General features: G+C 42.5%; 1 protein-coding gene across 9 annotated transcripts in view; it reads left to right on the forward strand.

Moving 5' to 3' along the window:
- The window catches only part of FLNC (filamin C), a 162,794-nt gene that overhangs the window by 128,120 nt on the left and 15,321 nt on the right, over positions 1-19,353 (forward strand). For 5 of the 9 annotated variants that reach the window (XM_067469385.1, XM_067469387.1, XM_067469386.1 and 2 more), the window contains 9 exons: positions 2,635-2,763; positions 3,100-3,273; positions 3,415-3,576; positions 6,814-7,017; positions 9,264-9,416; positions 11,772-11,894; positions 13,318-13,560; positions 14,050-14,319; positions 17,817-17,954. In XM_067469385.1, coding sequence (XP_067325486.1) covers positions 2,635-2,763; positions 3,100-3,273; positions 3,415-3,576; positions 6,814-7,017; positions 9,264-9,416; positions 11,772-11,894; positions 13,318-13,560; positions 14,050-14,319; positions 17,817-17,954 — 1,596 coding nt within the window. The remainder of the gene's footprint in view (positions 1-2,634; positions 2,764-3,099; positions 3,274-3,414; positions 3,577-6,813; positions 7,018-9,263; positions 9,417-11,771; positions 11,895-13,317; positions 13,561-14,049; positions 14,320-17,816; positions 17,955-19,353) is intronic. The other 4 variants (XM_067469388.1, XM_067469389.1, XM_067469390.1 and 1 more) reach the window with 1 other exon arrangement.

Raw genomic sequence — 19,353 nt, forward strand, 5'->3', positions numbered from 1 at the left:
AGCCCTAAACCAGTGATTCTCAACCTGGGGTCCCCAAATGTTTTTGGCCTTCAACAAAAGTGTGGAAGGAAAAGAAGGGAGGGATGAAGAGGGAGGGAGGGAAGGAAGGAAGGAAGGAAGGATGAAAGGGTGGAAGGGAATGAGAAAGAGGGAAGGAAGCAGGAAGGAAAGAGAGAAGGAAAGAAGGATAGGATGGTGAGAAAGAGAAGGGATTGAGAAAAGAGCTCAAGGGAACACATCCAGACCATCACTTAAATAGAAAATTGTCCATTCAAGTTTGACATGTTTCTCCCATCTAAATGGACTCTCATACATTTTACGTAGGAAGGTTGACCATAGGAGTCACATTGGAGGATTCCTAGAGATTCCTAGGGTCGCTCCACACCAGTTGGTTCTCAACCTATGGGTCCCCAGATGTTTTGGCCTTCAACTCCCAGAAATCCCAACAGCTGGTAAACTGGCTGGGATTTCTGGGAGTTGTAGGCCAAAAACATCTGGGGACCCCAGGTTGAGAACCACTGCCCTAAACAGTTCTGGCCCAACTTACCTGTCCAAACGTATCTCCTCTTACAAACCATCGAGGACCTTTAGATCGTCTGAGGAGGCCCTGCTCTCGGTCCCACCTTCGTTACAAGTATGTTTGGCGGGGACGAGAGACAGGGCCTTCTCAGTGGTGGCCCCTTGGCTTTGGAACACCCTGCCTAAGGAGATCAGATCTGCACCCTCCCTCTTGACGTTTCAGAGGCAAGTTAAAGCATGGCTGGGTTGTTGTAGGTTTATTCAGTCTATATGGCCACGTTCTAGAGGCATTTTCTCCTGACATTTTGCCTGCATCTATGGCAAGCATCCTCAGAGGTAGTGAGGTCTGTTGGAACTAGGAAAAAGGGTTTATATATCTGTGGAATGACCAGGGTGGGACCAAGGGGACACTACCTCTGAGGATGCTTGCCATAGATACAGGCAAAACGTCAGGAGAGAATGCCTCTAGAACATGGCCATATAGCCTGAAAAAACCTACAACAACCCGTTAATCTTGTTGCAAGTGGATCTGCTCTGGGTTTTAGGATACATCTACACCAATTATGCAGTTTAATTGCCTTGGCTCAATGCTATGGAGCCTTGGGAGCTATAGTTTGCTGAGGCACCAGCTCTCTTGGGCAGAGAAGGCTCAAGACCTTGTAAAACTATAGCTCCCAGGAGTCTACCGCAGTCATGGCAGTCTGAATGGTGAGATGCTGCATTGATCCTGCAGTGTAGATGCCCCCCTAGTCTGAATGTTATCTTTATCTCAGCCTGCTTGAATTTGATAATTTGGTCCTTAATTTGGTCCTTAAATTATGTTTTAGTATTTTCAAGGGTAAAGTTGATTTGATTGTTTGGGACTGAGATCAATATTCAACTATTTCAAGGTATATGGCACATTATAATCGTTGGATATTGTTGTTGCTACATCCCCTTATATTCCATCTTACATCATATAAACACCAGGAGCGATTATGTCATGCTGCCAGGGCTCTGCCTTATTTAGGTAGAGTTGAACCAAACTCCCAGTTTTATCAAACAGTTTAATTAAAACAGCACTTACTTGCTGGCTGTTTTAATAGATCAAAATATAAAACATAAAGATAGCACTCAGCCACAGAATAGACAAAAACTGATAGCAAAAACTACACCATAGTTAGAGGGTCCAGTCCAGTGGTCAAATGCCGAGAGTTCAATAAACAAAGTCCAGGGATCAAGAGTCTATACCAGGGGTCCTCAAACTTTTTAAACAGAGGGCCAGGTCACAGTCCTTCAAACTGTTGAAGGGCCGGATTATAATTTGAAAAAAAACAACCATAAATGAATTCCTATGCACACTGCACCTATCTTATTTGTAGTGCAAAAACACTTAAAAACAATACAATAATTGAAATGAAGAGCAATTTCAACAAATATAAAATTTAGTATTTCAATTGGAAGTGTGGGCCTGCTTTGGGCTGATGAGATAGGATTGTTGTTGTGTGTGTTCAAGTCATGTCAGACTTAGGTTGACCCTGAGCGAGGGCCGGGTAAATGACCTTGGAGGGCCGCATCCGGCCCCCGGGCCTTAGTTTGAGGACCCCTGGTCTATACCGTAGTCAAAAGCCAGTCCAAAGGTTCAAGGTTCCAAGATTACAGGAGACAGGTCAGGATACCGAAAATCCAACAGACCTGGGGGGAAAACCAGCAGCATCCACCACCAAAATATGACAATACTTTTCTCCCAGAGGTTAGCTCCTTAAATCCAGTAACACTCAGCTGCAGCCTATCCCGTGTATACCTCAACCCATAATTTCTTTCATCTATGAACTCTTACTTACAGATTACTAAACTCTTTAGAACTAAGACTTACATTAACCCAAATTGTTGTTTGGGCTTGGCCTCATGTAAGCCGCTCCGAGTCCCCATTGGGGAGATGGTGGCGGGGTATAAATAAAGATTATTATTATTATTATTATTATTATTATTATTCCATCACCAAGCACCATCAACTGCAGAACATATGACATATTAAACCTTACAAAAACACATGAAACCCCAAAGGAAAGCAGCCAGTTGCCCAGGATTGGGTGCTTATGTGCCTTTAATGAACTCTTTCCTTTCTCCTTCCAGGGAGCCCTCTCCAGTTCTATGTGGATGCCATCAACGCCCGCCACGTGAGTGCTTACGGGCCGGGGCTGAGCCATGGTATGGTCAACAAGCCCGCCACATTCACCATTGTCACCAAGGATGCCGGAGAAGGTGGGCACGGAGCTGGAGGAGCTATGTCTTGGTGGTTGTGACTGCTTATTGTAGTGTGAAAGGAAAGCACTGGTTGAGACATTTCTTTGCTTTTCAGTCTCTGATTCTCTCCTTGGGGTTCACCCGTACTGTAGCATGAATGCAACTTGACCACATTTGGAACACTATGGCTTAATGTTATGGAGTCATAGGAGCTGTAGTTTGTACAGACACCAACTTTACATAGAAGGCTGTAAAACAACTTAGGCAATCCCTTGTAGCCTGAGGATCATGGTTACCAGGAGAAAGGGAAGAGCAATGGCCAGGTTTCGTGACCTTTTCCTTCTTTCCATCCAGGAGGTCTCTCCTTGGCGGTGGAAGGCCCATCCAAGGCCGAAATCACCTGCAAGGACAACAAAGATGGCACCTGCACTGTCTCCTACCTGCCCACCGCCCCTGGGGATTACAACATCATTGTGCGCTTTGACGACAAGCACATCCCCGGTAGCCCCTTCACCGCCAAGATCACAGGTGAGCTTTTCAGCCTTTTACCTACCTCCAGAGACCTATAATCCTTCCACCCTATCCTCCATCCTTTCAAAACTCTCAACTTCATTGGTACCCCTCCACTTGGGTCACCAATTTCCTTAAATCTCTCTGCATTTCTTCCAGGCGATGACTCCATGCGCACCTCCCAACTCAACGTGGGCACCTCCACCGACGTCTCCCTGAAGATCACCGAGAGCGACCTGAGCCTGCTGACGGCCAGCATCCGGGCGCCGTCCGGCAACGAAGAGCCCTGCTTGCTCAAGCGGCTGCCCAACCGGCATATCGGTAAGCGCAGTTGGGGTCCTTCAAACACAACTGGAAGGAGAACAGTGGACATCCCTGGACATCTTGCTGGCATTGCAAGAATAAGAAGCTGCCTGTGCTGTCGCACCTGGGGGCTATAGCTCTTAGTGAAAGAGGCATGGACGTGACATCTTTCCCCCAGGGGAGTGCTTCTTGCCCTCCTTTAGGAAACTGGAACTCTTAAAGACCTAAACACTGTAGATAACTCAAAAATAAGTTTTATTGTTCACAAAGAGTTATCTCTTTAAGGCAATAAGCTGGAAGTTTCAAAGGGGTGAAGAAAAATGTACATTACAGTCTCTAGTTGTTTTGAGTCGAAGGAGTTTTGCAGCTGAGAAGCTTTTCCAGGTCCCTCTTTCTCAATGGCTGTAAATGCCGGAGCAATCCACAACCCCAGTCCAAATGGCCTATGTTTGAAGACACAAAGTCTTCCTCTGGTGCCAAAAGAACTGGTTTGAAGGCACTTGAGACTTCCCAACGTCGTTCAGGTTGGTCTGAACATGAAGCATAAGTCTCAAGGGTAAGAACCTCAGAATTGGTGCTGAGAGGTAATTTAATCAGGGGCTTTTAGAGCCAAGTCTCTTACTCACATCCATCTGGTAGAAAATCTGATGGTGGAATAAAAAAGGGAAGCACTCCCCTCCTCCAGGAAGAGGTGGAGCCAAACAATTAAGCTGGAAAAGCAATTCAACTGGTGCAAACATCACTGATTGACAGCTATAAATAATCAATCCAACTATACATAAGCAGGGTATAAAGACAGGATTAAGCATGATAACAACAGTTTGAGACTTCCCAATGTCGTTCAGGTTGGTCTGAACATGAAGCATAAGTCTCAAGGGTAAGAACCTCAGAATTGGTGCTGAGAGGTAATTTAATCAGGGGCTTTTAGAGCCAAGTCTCTTACTCACCTCCATCTGGTAGAAAATCTGATGGTGGAATAAAAAAGGGAAGCACTCCCCTCCTCCAGGAAGAGGTGGAGCCAAACAATTAAACTGAAAAAGCAATTCAGCTGGTGCAAACAACACTGATTGACAGCTATAAATAATCAATCAATCCAACTATACATAAGCAGGGTAAAAAGGCAGGATTAAGCATGATAACAACAGTTTAAATATTGCAACTAACAGATCTACACATAGGTGGCGCCACTTGTGCCATCGCACTGCCACAAGGAGGAATGGGCACCCCTGTGCAGTGGCCGCAGAGGCCGCACACTTACAAAGTGTACCACTTCCGACTTATATACAAATTCAACTTAAGATCAAATCTACAGAACCTCTCTTGTCCATAACTTGGGGACTGCCTGTATGTATGTGCATATATATGTGTGTGTGTATGTGTGTGCGTTTGTATGTGTGTGTGTATATATATATATGTATGTGTGTGTGTGTATTTATCTATATATGCCGAATATACTCAAGTATAAGCCGGGTTTTCATCCTTATACTCAAGTCAAGGTTATTTATTATTTCACTCTGTTGTTGTTGTTATTATTACATTTATTATTTTTATTCTATTTATTATTGTTAATATTACATTTATTATTTTACTCTATTTATTATTATTATTACATTTATTGTTTTACTCTATTATTATTACATTTATTATTTTGCACTATGTATCATTGTTATTATTACATTTGCTATTTTATTCTATTTATTATTATTACATTTATTATTTTACTCTATTTATTATTGTCATTATTACATGTATTATTTTACTCTATTATTGTTATTATTACATTTATTATTTTACTCTATTATTATTACATTTATTATTTTTATTCCATCTATTATTGTTATTATTACATTTGTTATTTTACTCTATTATTATTACATTTATTGTTTTACTCTATTATTATTACATTCATTATTTTGCACTATGTATCATTGTTATTATTACATTTGTTATTTTATTCTATTTATTATTATTATTACATTTATTATTTTACTGTATGTGTCATTGTTATTATTACATTTGCTATTTTATTCTATTTATTATTATTACAGTTATTATTTTACTCTATTTATTATTGTCATTATTACATGTATTATTTTACTCTATTATTATTGCATTTATTATTTTTATTCTATTTATTATTGCTATTATTACATTTATTATTTTGCACTATGAATCATTGTTATTATTACATTTGCTATTTTATTCTATTTATTATTATTATTACCTTTATTATTTTACTCTATGTATCATTGTTATTATTACATTTGTTATTCTATTCTATTTATTATTATTATTATTACATTTATTTTACTCTATTTATTATTGTTATTATTACATTTATTATTTTGCACTATGTATCATTGTTACTATTACATTTGTTATTTTCTTCTATTTATTATTATTATTACATTTATTATTTTACTCTTTGTGCCATTGTTATAATTACATTTGTTATTTTCTTCTATTTATTCTTCTATTTATTATAAACTGTAAATATTTTCTTCTATTTATTATTATTACATTTATTATTTTACTCCATTATTCCTACATTTATTATTTCACTCTGTTATTATTACATTTCCATTATTTTACTCTATTATTATTAATAATAATTATTACGTTTATTATTTTACTCTCTTTATTATTATTGGAAGGATATGTCAGCACATTTTTACCGAAGAAGGTTAGAATAAGAGTTCAATCAGAGTGGGACAGACTTATCTTAAATTACAGTTTTATGTAAATATTCAAAGACATTTAACCTCAATTAATGTAATTTTATTGCTATCTATTTTTATTCTGAAATTGACCAGTAGCGGCTGCATTTCCCACCCTCGGCTTATACTCGAGTCAATATGTTTTCCCATTTTTTTGTGGTAAAATTAGGTGCCTTGGCTTATATTTGGGTTGGCTTAGACTCAAATATATACGGTATAAACACACAGACATACACAAACACATATCATAGAATCATAGAGTTGGAAGAGACCTCATGGGCCATCCAGTCCAACCCCATTCTGCCAAGAAGCAGGAATATTGCATTCAAATCACCCCTGACAGATGGCCATCCAGCCCCTGTTTAAAAGCTTCCAAAGAAGGAGCCTCCACCACACTCCGCGGCAGAGAGTTCCACTGCTGAACGGCTCTCACAGTCAGGTTGTTTCTAAGTGGGATTGGCTGTATTTAGGGTTCTGGACCTCTCCTGGTCCTCCTGAGCCTCTTGCCTTGACCTTGTCTTCTTCTTCCTTCCCAAAGGGATCTCCTTCACCCCCAAGGAAGTTGGGGAGCACGTGGTCAGCGTGAAGAAGGGTGGCAAGCACGTGACCAACAGCCCCTTCAAGATCATGGTGGGCCAGTCGGAGATCGGCGACGCCAGCAAGGTCAAGGTCTCTGGCAAAGGCCTGGTGGAAGGACACACCTTCGAGGTGTCCGAGTTTATCGTCGACACTCGCACCGCAGGTAAGATGTGCTCTATGTCACCCATCAGGTGCAGCGCAAACACTCTCATCTAAGATAAGAGTCAATAGAAAAAACAGTAAAATGACACACATTGTTTCTCAACCTGGGGGTCGCGACCCCTGGAGGGGTCGCAAAGGGGTGTCAGAGGGGTCGCCAAAGACCACCAGAAACACAGCATTTTCTGTTGGTCGTGAGGATTCTGTGTGGGAAGTTTGGCCCAATTCTATCATTGGTGGGGCTCAGAAGGCGTTTTGATTGCAGCTGATCTATACATCCCAGCAACTACAACTCCCAAATGTCAATTTCCCCCAAACTCCACCAGAGTTCACATTTGGGAATATTGATTTTCATGCCAAGTTTGGACCAGATCCATCATTGTTTTGAGTCTACAGTGCTCTCTGGATGCAGGTGAACTACAACTTCCAAACCAACCAAACCCTTCCAGTATTTGCTGTTGGTCATGAAAGTTCTGTGTGCGAAGTTTGGCTCAATTCCATCATTGGTGGAGTTCAGAATGCTCTTTGATTGTAGGTAAACTATAAATCCCAGTAACTACAACTCCCAAATGACAAATCTGTCCCTCACCTACAATCCATCAGTATTCAAATTTGGGAATATTGGGTATTTGTGCCAAATTTGGTCCAGTCAATGGAAATACATTCTGCATATTAGATATTTACATTACGTTCTTGTGGGTTTTTTCGGGCTATAGAGCCATGTTCTAGAGGCATTTCTCCTGACGTTTCGCCTGCATCTATGGCAAGCATCCTCAGAGGTAGTGAGCACTACCTCTGAGGATGCTTGCCATAGATGCAGGCGAAACGTCAGGAGAAATGCCTCTAGAACATGGCTCTATAGCCCGAAAAAACCCACAAGAACCTAGTGATTCCAGCCATGAAAGCCTTCGACAATACATATTTACATTATGATTCATAACAGGAGCAAAATTGCAAAATTACAGTTGTGAAGAAGCAACGAAAATGATGTTATGGTGGGGGTCACCACAACATAAGAATTGTATTAAGGGGTTGTGGCATTAGGAAGGTTGAGAACCACTGATGTAACACAATTTTCTTTCCTGGGTTATCAATGTCGTTTCCTTATTGGTTCTATCATAAAAACATGGGAAAAGTTTATTAAACTGCACAAACTTTGTTTACACTGTAGGGATAATGCAGTTTGGAGCCACTTTGGCTGCCATGGGATCTAGCCCTCTTTGGTAGAAAAGACTACAGCCCTTGTAAAACTACAACTCCCATGATTCCATAGTATTGATCCTTGGCATTTCCAAGTGGTGCCAAACTGAATGTATTTATTATTTCTTTATTTACAGTATTTCAATTCACCCCGCAGGGATCACAATGCACATATACATGGCAAACATCCAATGCCATAGACACACAACATATATAGACAGACACACAGAGGCTATTTAACTTTCCAGCTTCATGAGAGTATTCTCGAATTCTGGCCACCAGGGGAGCTGTTGCTTCCCCGTCCACTTGTGACATCGATGGAATACTTCCTTATTCTTTTGCACGCTGCTGGAGAGTTTTATGGCATTGTAAATTAGTTAAGCCCCCGGTGGCACAGTGCGTTAAAGTGCTGAGCTCCTGAGCTTGTTGACTGAAAGGTCGCAAGTTCGAAGCCGGGGAGCAGCATGAGCTTCCATGGTCAGCTGCAGCTTATGCCAACCTAACAGTTTGAAAACATGCAAATGTGAGTAGATCAATAGGTACCGCTGCGGCGGGAAGGTAACGGCGCTCCATGCAGTCATGCTAGCCACACGACCTTGGAGGTATCTACAGACAACGCCGGCTCTTCAGTTTAGAAATGGAGATGAGCACCACACCCCAGAGTCGGACACGACTGGACTTCATGTCAGGGGAAAACCTTTACCTTTACCTAAATTAGTTAAATTAGCCTCCCCACATAAAGCAGTACTTAAATTTCCTACTTGACAGATCCAACTGTCTTTCGGGCTGCAAAGGTCAACAGCAAGCTAGACAAATGGTCGGAAGCTTACTCCGACCCGGGCTGGCTTTGAATTCATGACCTTTCGGTCAGTAGTGGTTTTAATGCAGCTGACTCCCAAGCAGCGGAGATGTGCCCTGTATCATCAATCAAGTCGAATAGAAAAATAGGGAAAAATATAATTTTTTTCTCAGCTTGGTAGGATTTCCCCCAAAATGGTTTCCAATACATACATTTTCCAAATATTTTATTTCTGCTTGCTTCTCTCCCAGGTTACGGCGGTCTGGGTCTCTCAATCGAAGGCCCCAGCAAAGTGGACATCAACTGCGAGGACATGGAAGACGGCACTTGCAAAGTTACTTATTGCCCCACGGAACCCGGGAATTACATCATCAACATTAAGTTTGCAGAGAAACATGTGCCAGGTATGTGAATATCCTGCTTGAACTGCCATGCCTCAGTGCTATGGGATTCTAGGATTTATAGTTGAAAAGGTCTTCATCCTTCTCTGCCAAAGAGGAAGGCCACCTCACCAAACTATAACTCCCATGAACTTATAGCATTGAGCAAGTGGTGCAATGGAAATGCACCCTTATAGAGGTGTGTGAAGCTGAAATGCGATTAGTATTCGTTTCGGAGAGTTGGCCCCCACTGTGTTTCGTAAAGATTTGGAGGGGTCCCGTTTCGTTCCATAATCTCAGAAGTTTCATAACTGTTCCATTACGATTTGTTCCATTAGTGGCAATGGGGAAATTTTCGAGGCTCATTTCTCCGACTTTGTTATGGCTATCAGGATGAAACTTGGCACACTTGTAGGCAACATGTAGCTTGCTAAGTTTCAGAATGTTTCGTCATCCACTGATTTTTTAGGAAATTTTAAAAGTGTGTATGTGTGTGTGTATACATATATATTGCAAGAAGTATCCCCTTGAATTTCTGCCGTGTGATTGGCTGACAAGGAAAAACACCAATCACACCAGCTTAGTGCATTGCAAGTTGCACATGGTGCCTTGGCAAGCACTATTTTCATATCTATGTTTGCAAACTATAATAGGCACACATTGCAAAGGATAATGTGCACATATTTATAATGTGCACCCATTGCAAATTATAGGGGGTGCCTTTGCAAGCTATGTATGCGTCTATGTGTATACATATATATGTTTGCAAACTATAACAGGCACATTATATTGCAAGCGGTAATGTGCACACATTGCAAGTTATAGAGGGTGACTTTGCAAGGTATGTGTGCGCCTATGTGTATACATATATATGTTTGCAAAGTATAACAGGCACATATTGCAAAGGATAATGTGCACTCATTGCAAATTATAGAGGGTGCCTTTGCAAGCTATATGTGCATCTATGTGTATACATATATATGTTTGCAAACTATAACAGGCACATATTGCAAAGGATAATGTGCACACATTTATTATAATGTGCACACATTGCAAATTACAGAGGATGCCTTTGCAAGGTATGTGTACGTCTATGTGTATATATATATATATATGTTTGCAAACTATAACAGGCAGATATTGCAAAGGATAATGTGCACACATTGCAAATTACAGAGGGTGCCTTTGCAAGGTATTTGTACGTCTATGTGTATAAATATATATGTTTGCAAATTATAACAGGCACATATTGCAAAGGATAATGTGCACACATTGCAAATTACAGAGGGTGCCTTTGCAAGGTATGTGTACGTCTATGTGTATAAATATATATGTTTGCAAACTATAACAGGCACATACAGCAAAGGATAATGTGCACTCATTGCAAATTATAGAGGGTGCCTTTGCAAGCTATATGTGTGTCTATATGTATACATATATATGTTTGTAAACTATCGCAGGCACATATTGCAAAGGATAATGTGCACACATTGCAAATTATAGAGGGTGCCTTTGCAAGGTATGTGTATACACATGTATGTTTGCAAACTATAACAGGCACATATTGCAAAGAATAATTTGCACACATTTATAATGTGCACCCTTTGCAAATTATAGAGGGTACCTTTGCAAGGTATGTGTGCGCCTATGTGTATACATATATATGTTTGCAAACTATAACAGGCACATATTGCAAAGGATAATGTGCACACATTGCAAATTACAGAGGATGCCTTTGCAAGGTATGTGTATGTCTATGTGTATACATATATATGTTTGCAAAGTATAACAGGCACATATTGCAAAGGATAATGTGCACTCATTGCAAATTACAGAGGGTGCCTTTGCAAGGTATCTGTACGTCTATGTGTATACATATATATGTTTGCAAACTCTAACAGGCACATACAGCAAAGGATAATGTGAATGTATTGCAAATTACAGAGGATGTCTTCTGGGGGATCATCATCCCGTTCCTTTGTTGTTGTTGTTTTGGAGGGGCTTATGCAAATGTGGGATGCCCTTGCTGTTGGGATATGTAGTCTATCCATTTTGCTTGGAGTGGCTTTGCCCGTCTGCTTCTCCTTCCTCTTCTGTTCCTTGCTCCCATCTGTTTGCCTATCTGTATGTTGCATTGAAAAAAACACTGGTTGAAACTCTCCGAAACAACAAATCTTTACTAAACTTTCTGAAATGTTTTGGAGGCTTCCGTTTTGTTTCCTAATGCTTTGGAGGGATCCCATTCCAATCAGTAATTTGGAGATTTGTATTAGCACAGTCCTACACTCTTGGTCTTGAGATCCCATTGATGAATCAGGCAGAGTTTGGGATGAGACAGAGTTCCTGCCCTAACGATGCTGCTTCTCAATACCTTTCCAGGGAGCCCTTTCACCGTGAAGGTGACCGGCGAAGGGCGCATGAAGGAGAGCATCACCCGCCGGCGTCAGGCTCCATCCATTGCCACCATCGGCAGCACTTGCGACCTGAACCTCAAGATCCCAGGTAGGGTGGGATGTCTCAATCGGGACCACCGGTGGTTCCAAGAAGTGAATGGTTGGACCCTAAGTGGCAGCAATGGGCGTCTTTGGGTCTGTGGGAATGATGGATCTGAAGCAGAGTTTGGAACACTTACTATTTAAATACCAGTTCATTACCAGTGCAATAACTCATGGTGCCACCCCCACAAACTGGGAATTTTGGGGGTCTTGATGTATCTATATCATGGCATCCCCTTCTGGGCATCCCAATCTAACTACTTGGCTTGACATGAAGGCACCAAGATTTCATTATGATTCTTAAAAATAGGGATTCATTTTGGTGTCACCACTTCTGACCGTGTCACCCGGTGCGCCCTGCACTTCCTGTACCCTCTTAGTGACTTGAAATTTTGGACAACAACTCCATCCTTCCTATTTCTAACCTGCTTCTCCTCCTCCTTCTTTTCCTATTCTCCTTCCCCCTTCTCCCCCTCTTTCTGCTCTTCTTCCTTCTTTTCCTTCTACTCTCCTTCTTGTTTCCTCCTCTCTTTTCCTCTTGATCCCCTTCCTTTGCCTCCTCTTTTTCTTCTGCCTCTTTTCTTCCTTCTCTCCCCTTCCTCCTCTTTCTTTCTTTCCTTGTTCTTTTTCTGTTTTTCTCCTCACTTCCTCCACTCCTCCTTCCCCCCTTTCTCCTTTCCTCTTTCACTTCCTCTGCTTCCTGTTCTTCTCCTACTCTTCTTTTTCCCTCTTTCCCTCCTCCACTTCTTTTTTTCTCCTTTGCTTCCCCCTCCTCTTCCCCTGCTCCTCCTCTCTTCCTCCTCCTCCTTTTCTTCCTTTTCTTTTGTTCTTCTTCTTCCTTCTCTCTCCTTCCTCTTTTCCCTCTTCCTCATCCTTTTTTCTGCTCTTCTTTTCACTTTCTCCTGTCTTTTCCCTTCCTCCTCTTCCTCTTCCACTACCTCCTCCTCCTCCTCACTTCCTCCTCTCTTTCCCCTCTTCCTCCACTTCTTTCTCCTCCTCCTCACTTCCTCCTCCCTTTCCCTCTTCCTCCACTTCTTTCTCCTTCTCCTTACTTCCTCCTCTCTTTGCCTTTTCCTCCATTTCTTTCCCTTCTCCTCACTTCCTCCTCTCTTTCCCTCTTCTTCCACTTCTTTCTCTCCTCCTCCTCACTTCCTCCTCCTTTTCCCTCTTCCTCCACTTCTTTCTCCTCCTCCTCACTTCCTCCTCTCTTTGCCTTTTCCTCCATTTCTTTCCCTTCTCCTCCTCACTTCCTCCTCCCTTTCCCTCTTCCCCCACTTCTTTTCCTCCTCCTCCTCACTTTCTCCTCTATCCCTCTTTCTCCACTTCTTTTTCTTCTTTTTATCCTCCTCCTCCTTCCCTGTTCCTTCTCTTCCTCCTTCCCTTCCTCCTTCTCTTCCTCCTCTTCTTTCGTGGCTGCTGGCCCGGCGCAGGCAACTGGTTCCAGATGGTCTCTGCGCAGGAGCGCCTGACGCGCACCTTTACGCGCAGCAGCCACACTTATACGCGCACCGAGCGGACGGAGATCAGCAAGACACGGGGCGGCGAGACCAAGCGTGAGGTGCGGGTGGAGGAGTCCACGCAAGTTGGCGGGGACCCCTTCCACAACGTCTTCGGAGACTTCCTGGGCCGCGAGAGCCTTGGCTCCTTCGGCAGCATCGCCCGGACCCAGGAGGGTGCGTCCGTGGGTGTGGCATTGCAGCCGTGTGTTGTGTGGTTGTGTACACGCATTGCAGCGGAGCATGGGGCACACACCGTGTGGGGTTGCATGAGCCTCACGTGGGAGGACTGCCATTTGGGGAGGCGTTTGCATGGCAGGAGAAGGACAGCGGGAAACAGGCATGAACCAACTTCAGCCCTGCCTCCAGGCATTTTTGACTTCAACTCCCACAACTCCTAACATCTGACATGCTGTTAGGAATTGTGGGAGTTGGGGTCCAAAACACCTGGAAGGCCCAAATTTGCCCACGCCTGACCTCAAGATTCCTACAAGTAGCTACTTTATCTGCCCAGGCTCAATGCTACGGAATCCTGGGAGCTGTAGTAGCAAAGAAGTGTTGTCAAACTGCATCATTTCTCCAGTGTGGATGGACCACCCTTAGCATGGGACAGTCTTTTCCGGTCTCTTGGTCTGACTATTTGCTATCTCTTTCCCCCTTGTCCAGGTGAGGCTGGCTTGCAAGCCATGACTGCCCAGGTGACCAGCCCTTCAGGGAAGATGGCGGAGGCGGAGATCATTGAGGGCGAGGACAGCGCCTACTCGGTCCGCTTCGTGCCGCAGGAGATGGGGCCCCACACCGTCAACGTCAAGTACCGTGGGCAACACGTTCCTGGGAGTCCCTTCCAGTTCACGGTGGGTCCCTTGGGAGAAGGGGGCGCCCACAAGGTGCGAGCCGGGGGTCCTGGCCTGGAGAGGGGCGTGGCAGGTGTGCCAGGTAAGAGGAAATAGAGAAATGATTCCTGTACAGACTGTCCCCGAGTTACACTGAATTGTGCCTTTGTTGTAAGCTGCCCTGAATCCCCTTCGGGGTGAGAAGGGCAGAATATAAATGAAGTAAATAAATAAATATAGCTACATTGGGTACACAAACAAAGGGGAATTTGCATTTCACTCAGCATTCACACACACATACACATTCATTCACCATCATGCATACATAGAATCATAGAATCCTAGAATCCAAGAGTTGGAAGAGACCTCATGGGCCATCCAGTCCAACCCCATTCTGCCAAGAAGCAGGAAAATTGCATTCAAATCACCCCTGACAGATGGCCATCCAGCCTCTGCTTAAAAGCTTCCAAAGAAGGAGCCTCCACCACACTCCGGGGCAGGGAGTTCCACTGCTGAACGGCTCTCACAGTCAGGAAGTTCTTCCTCATGTTCAGATGGAATCTCCTCTCTTGTAGTTTGAAGCCATTGTTCCGCGTCCTAGTCTCCAAGGAAGCAGAAAACAAGCTTGCTCCCTCCTCCTCCCTGTGGCTTCCTCTCACATATTTATACATGGCTATCATATCTCCTCTCAGCCTTCTCTTCTTCAGGCTAAACATGCCCAGTTCCCTAAGCCGCTCCTCATAGGGCTTGTTCTCCAGACCCTTGATCATTTTAGTCGCCCTCCTCTGGACACATTCCAGCTTGTCAATATCTCCCTTGAATTGTGGTGCCCAGAATTGGACACAATATTCCAGATGTGGTCTAACCAAAACCGAATAGAGGGGTAGCATGACTTCCTTAGATCTAGACACTATGCTCCTCTTGATGCAGGCCAAAATCCCATTGGCTTTTTTTGCCGCCACATCACATTCCTAGCTCATGTTTAACTTGTTGTCCACGAGGACTCCAAGATCGTACTGCTCTCGAGCCAGGCGTCACCCATTCTGTATCTTTGCATTTCATTTTTTCTGCCAAAGTGGAGTATCTTGCATTTGTCACTGTTGAACTTCATTTTGTTAGTTTTGGCCCATCTCTCTAATCTGTCAAGATCATTTTGAATCCTGCTCCATTACCATCCCTTCTTCCTTCTCCTAGAACAGAGACCCCGAACATAGGTCGGGTTGTGTTCCCAGCAAATCTACTATAATATAGATGGGTTTCTGAATGAAATGCATACAACAAAAATACCACTTGTATAACATAAACAATGATATAATTCAACAACAATATATAAACATGCTGCACTGTTAACCTCACAGCGACAACAAACAATATGGTGTAATTTTTTAGTACAGTCGTATCTTCTTATAAGTAGCTTGTGGATCAGCCGACCACGATCCACTGGGGGACTGAGATTAATGTAGAAATCAATGTTTTACTCCAGTAGCATACATATAGAACATCTGTATCATTAAATATCATAAGTTACAACACATTTAAGTACTTACAAAGTTATATACTTGAACAAATTCTCCTCAGGGGATACAGATATTTTTGAGTCAGTGGTGTCTACATCAAAGAAACGAAATGTGGATATGAGAGTTTGAAAATTACTATGTTGAAAATGATTATATTGTAGAAATACTTAATATTCAAGTATTTTACACATTAAGAAATTAGTAAAGTCTTCACACTTGTTATTGCATCAATATTTGTTGAACATATCCATTAAATACCATAAGTTACAATACATTTGAATACTTACAAAATTATACACTTGAAAGTTTGTTCTCCTCGGGAGATACAATTTTTTTTTGGTGGTATCTACATAAAAGGAACGAAATGTGGCTATGAGTGTTTGTAGATTACTATGTTAAGAATGATTATTTTGTAGAAATATTACAGTATTTTACACATTAGGAGGGTACTCACATGATACTCTGCTCTAAGTTGAGTTCTGGCTGCAAGTATGGGAAAGATCTTTAGTTTCCCTCTATTTAAAGGGAAAAGAACTACTTCAGGTGAAAAAGGGGAAGCTCAGTTGGAGCCATAGGAGCAAGGGTTGTGAACAGAAACCACCAGATGGCACTGTGGGTGCTCTCCATGTATTTAAGTAGGGATGCATAGTATAATTAAGGTCCAGAAATTATATGTAACCATTGTGCAAATTTGGTTCATTCAGACCTTGTGGGTATTCTGTCCTTAATCTAAAAATCCTTGCTCATGTGTCAATTGTCTTTGTAAATGACTGACAGGTGTTTTTCCAGCCAAAACATGCTGACTCCCATCAGTTCCGGACAGATGTTGACTTTGCTTCCTTAAGTGATAGTTGGTTTTCCTTCTTAAGGAGCATTGTTTGCTTCCTCCTTAACACAAGGAACTTTGTAAACAAGACCTTAACTTAAAGAATCATTGTCTTTGGTAATGTAAACATGTTGTTTTCCACCAACAGCTATTCATTTGTCTCTCGTCATCAGTGTCAGCAGTTTTCATCAGCAACTTTTAATTACAGTTCATGAATTTTACTTTTGCAGTTTTCAGGCTTTAATTTTAGGATGGCATTTCTAGACTTCAACCACACATATTTCATATAATTCCATTCAATCGATGCCTCACATTTCATGACACAGACAGCAAAGGAAACACCACAGGAGTGTCCATAGGCGATCCAAAGCTAATAGGAAGGAAGGAAGAGAAAGGAAAGGGGAAAATGTATGGAAGGAAAGATAAAAAAGAGAAAGAAGGGCAGTGAAAGGAAGAGAAGGAAGAAGGGACGAAGGGAGGGGAAAAAGGAAGGAAAGGGAGGGGAGAGGGAGAAAAAAGAGGGAAGGAAAGGAAAGGATGAAAGGTATGAAGGGAAGGAAGGACAGAAAGAGAAAAGAAGGGAAAGGAAGAGGAAAAAGGGGGATACAGGAAAAAAGGGAGGAAAGAAAAATAAGGAAAGAAGAGCAAGGAAAGAAAGAAAGAAAGAAGGAAGGAAGGAAGGAAGGAAGGAAGGAAGGAAGGAAGGAAGGAAAGAAAGAAAGAAAGAAAGAAAGAAAGAAAGAAAGAAAGAGGGGTAAAGTGTATGAAGGAAAGCAAGGAAAGAAGGAAAGAGCCACAAAGAAAATGCATACTTAGGCAACACTGGGAATATACATTAATCTTGTCCAATAAAAGAGAAATCGATAGAGTTGATAGAGTGAGTAGAAAGAATGGGAACAACTCATAATTGGCTAAATAGTATAGTTTCCCCAGTGGTGTTGGGCGCAGACATCCTGTGATAATGCGGCATGTCTCATTAAGAGCCACATCCACTGTTTTAGTGTGGTGAGATGTGTTCTACACTGGGCATGCATACTCAGCAGCGGAGTAGCACAGCGCAAGGGCAGATGTCTTCACTGTGTCTGGTTGTGATCCCCAGGCTGTGCCAGTCAGCTGTCCTATGATATTGTTTCTAGTGCCTACTTTTTGCTTGATATTTCAGGCAGTGCTTCTTGTAGGTATTGCTGGAATAAGAATACATGAAAAGAGGAAACAAAGGCAGGGACTGTTCTAACTCTCTTCTTTCCAACTTTGCAGCTGAATTCAGCATATGGACCCGGGAGGCTGGTGCCGGGGGTCTCTCCATTGCGGTGGAGGGTCCAAGCAAGGCAGAGATTGCTTTTGAGGACAGGAAAGATGGCTCTTGCGGAGTCTCCTACATCGTCCAGGAACCAGGTAGGGTCATGGGTGGCTTGGCATTATAACAACAACAACAACAACAACAACAACAACAACAACAACAAGCATTTTGCAGTTGCAAATCCCCTGGGATCACTACATTTTATCCCATTGTATTTCGTTCATCTTTTAACTCATAAAATCCACAAGGCTGTTTATAATCAAAGTATATATATATATAAAAATGTTCTGTGCGTAATGAGTACCCTAAAAACAAAAGAACCAATGAATGAAATCACACCAAATTTGGCAACGAAATGTCTCACAACACAAGGAGTGACCATCACTCAAAAAATTATGCTTTTGTCATTTGGGAGTTGTAGTTGCTGGGATTTATAGTTCACCTATAATCAAAGAGCATTCTGGATTCCACCAACGATGGAATTGAATCAAACTTGGCACACAGGACTCTCCTGACCAACAGAAAACACTAGAAGGGTTTGGTGAGCATTGATCTTGAGTTTGGGAATTGTAGTTCACCTACATCTAGAAAGCACTGTGGACTCAAACAATGATGGATCTGGACCAAACTTGGCATGAATACTCAATATGCCCAAATATGAACACAGATGGAGTTTGGGGGAAATAGACCTTGACATTTGGGAGTTGTAGTTACTGGGATTTATAGTTCCCCTACAACCAAGGAGCATTCTGAACCCCACCAATGACAGAATTGGGGCAAACTTCCCACACAGAACCCTCATGACCAACAGAAAATACTGTGTTTTCTGGTGGTCTTTGGCAACCCTTCTGACACCTCTTCGCAACCCCCCCCCCCCCGGGGTCCCAAACCCAGGTTGAGAAATGCTGCCTTAAGGCCACCCAGTCCAACTCCCTTCACCAGGGAAAGAAAACATAATCAAAGCCCTCCTGACAAAGGGCCATCCAGCCATTCACACACACACATGAGAGAAGCCTCCTCGCAGGATTGCAAAACATCCGGGCGTCCCCTGGGCAACGTCTTCGTAGACGGCTGATTCTCTCGCCACAGAAGCGACTAGCATGCAAGAATAATAATAATAATAATAATAATAATAATAATAATAATATATACCCTGCTTTATGTCCCCCAAAGCGGACTTAAAGCAACTTAACATGAAAGCATCAGCATACAATTTAAAATGTGCCAATATGCAAACATTAAAACAGGATTAAACAGTATTTTTTTTTTAAAAAAAAATCCCAGTTAAAACCCATTAAAACATATCCAAAGTTAAAAACCACATCTTAAAAGGCTTCTGGCTGCCGGTCCACCTCGAGCAAAATTCAAAGTGCTGGTCTTGGCCTATTAAACCCTATTTGGCTCCGGTCCAGCTTACTTATCCGAACGTATCTCTCTCTACGTTCCACCTCGTAATTTAAGATCTACTGGGGAGGCCCTGCTCTCGGTTCCACC

Source organism: Anolis sagrei, chromosome 5, assembly GCF_037176765.1.
Source record: "Anolis sagrei isolate rAnoSag1 chromosome 5, rAnoSag1.mat, whole genome shotgun sequence".
Taxonomy (NCBI): domain Eukaryota; kingdom Metazoa; phylum Chordata; class Lepidosauria; order Squamata; family Dactyloidae; genus Anolis; species Anolis sagrei.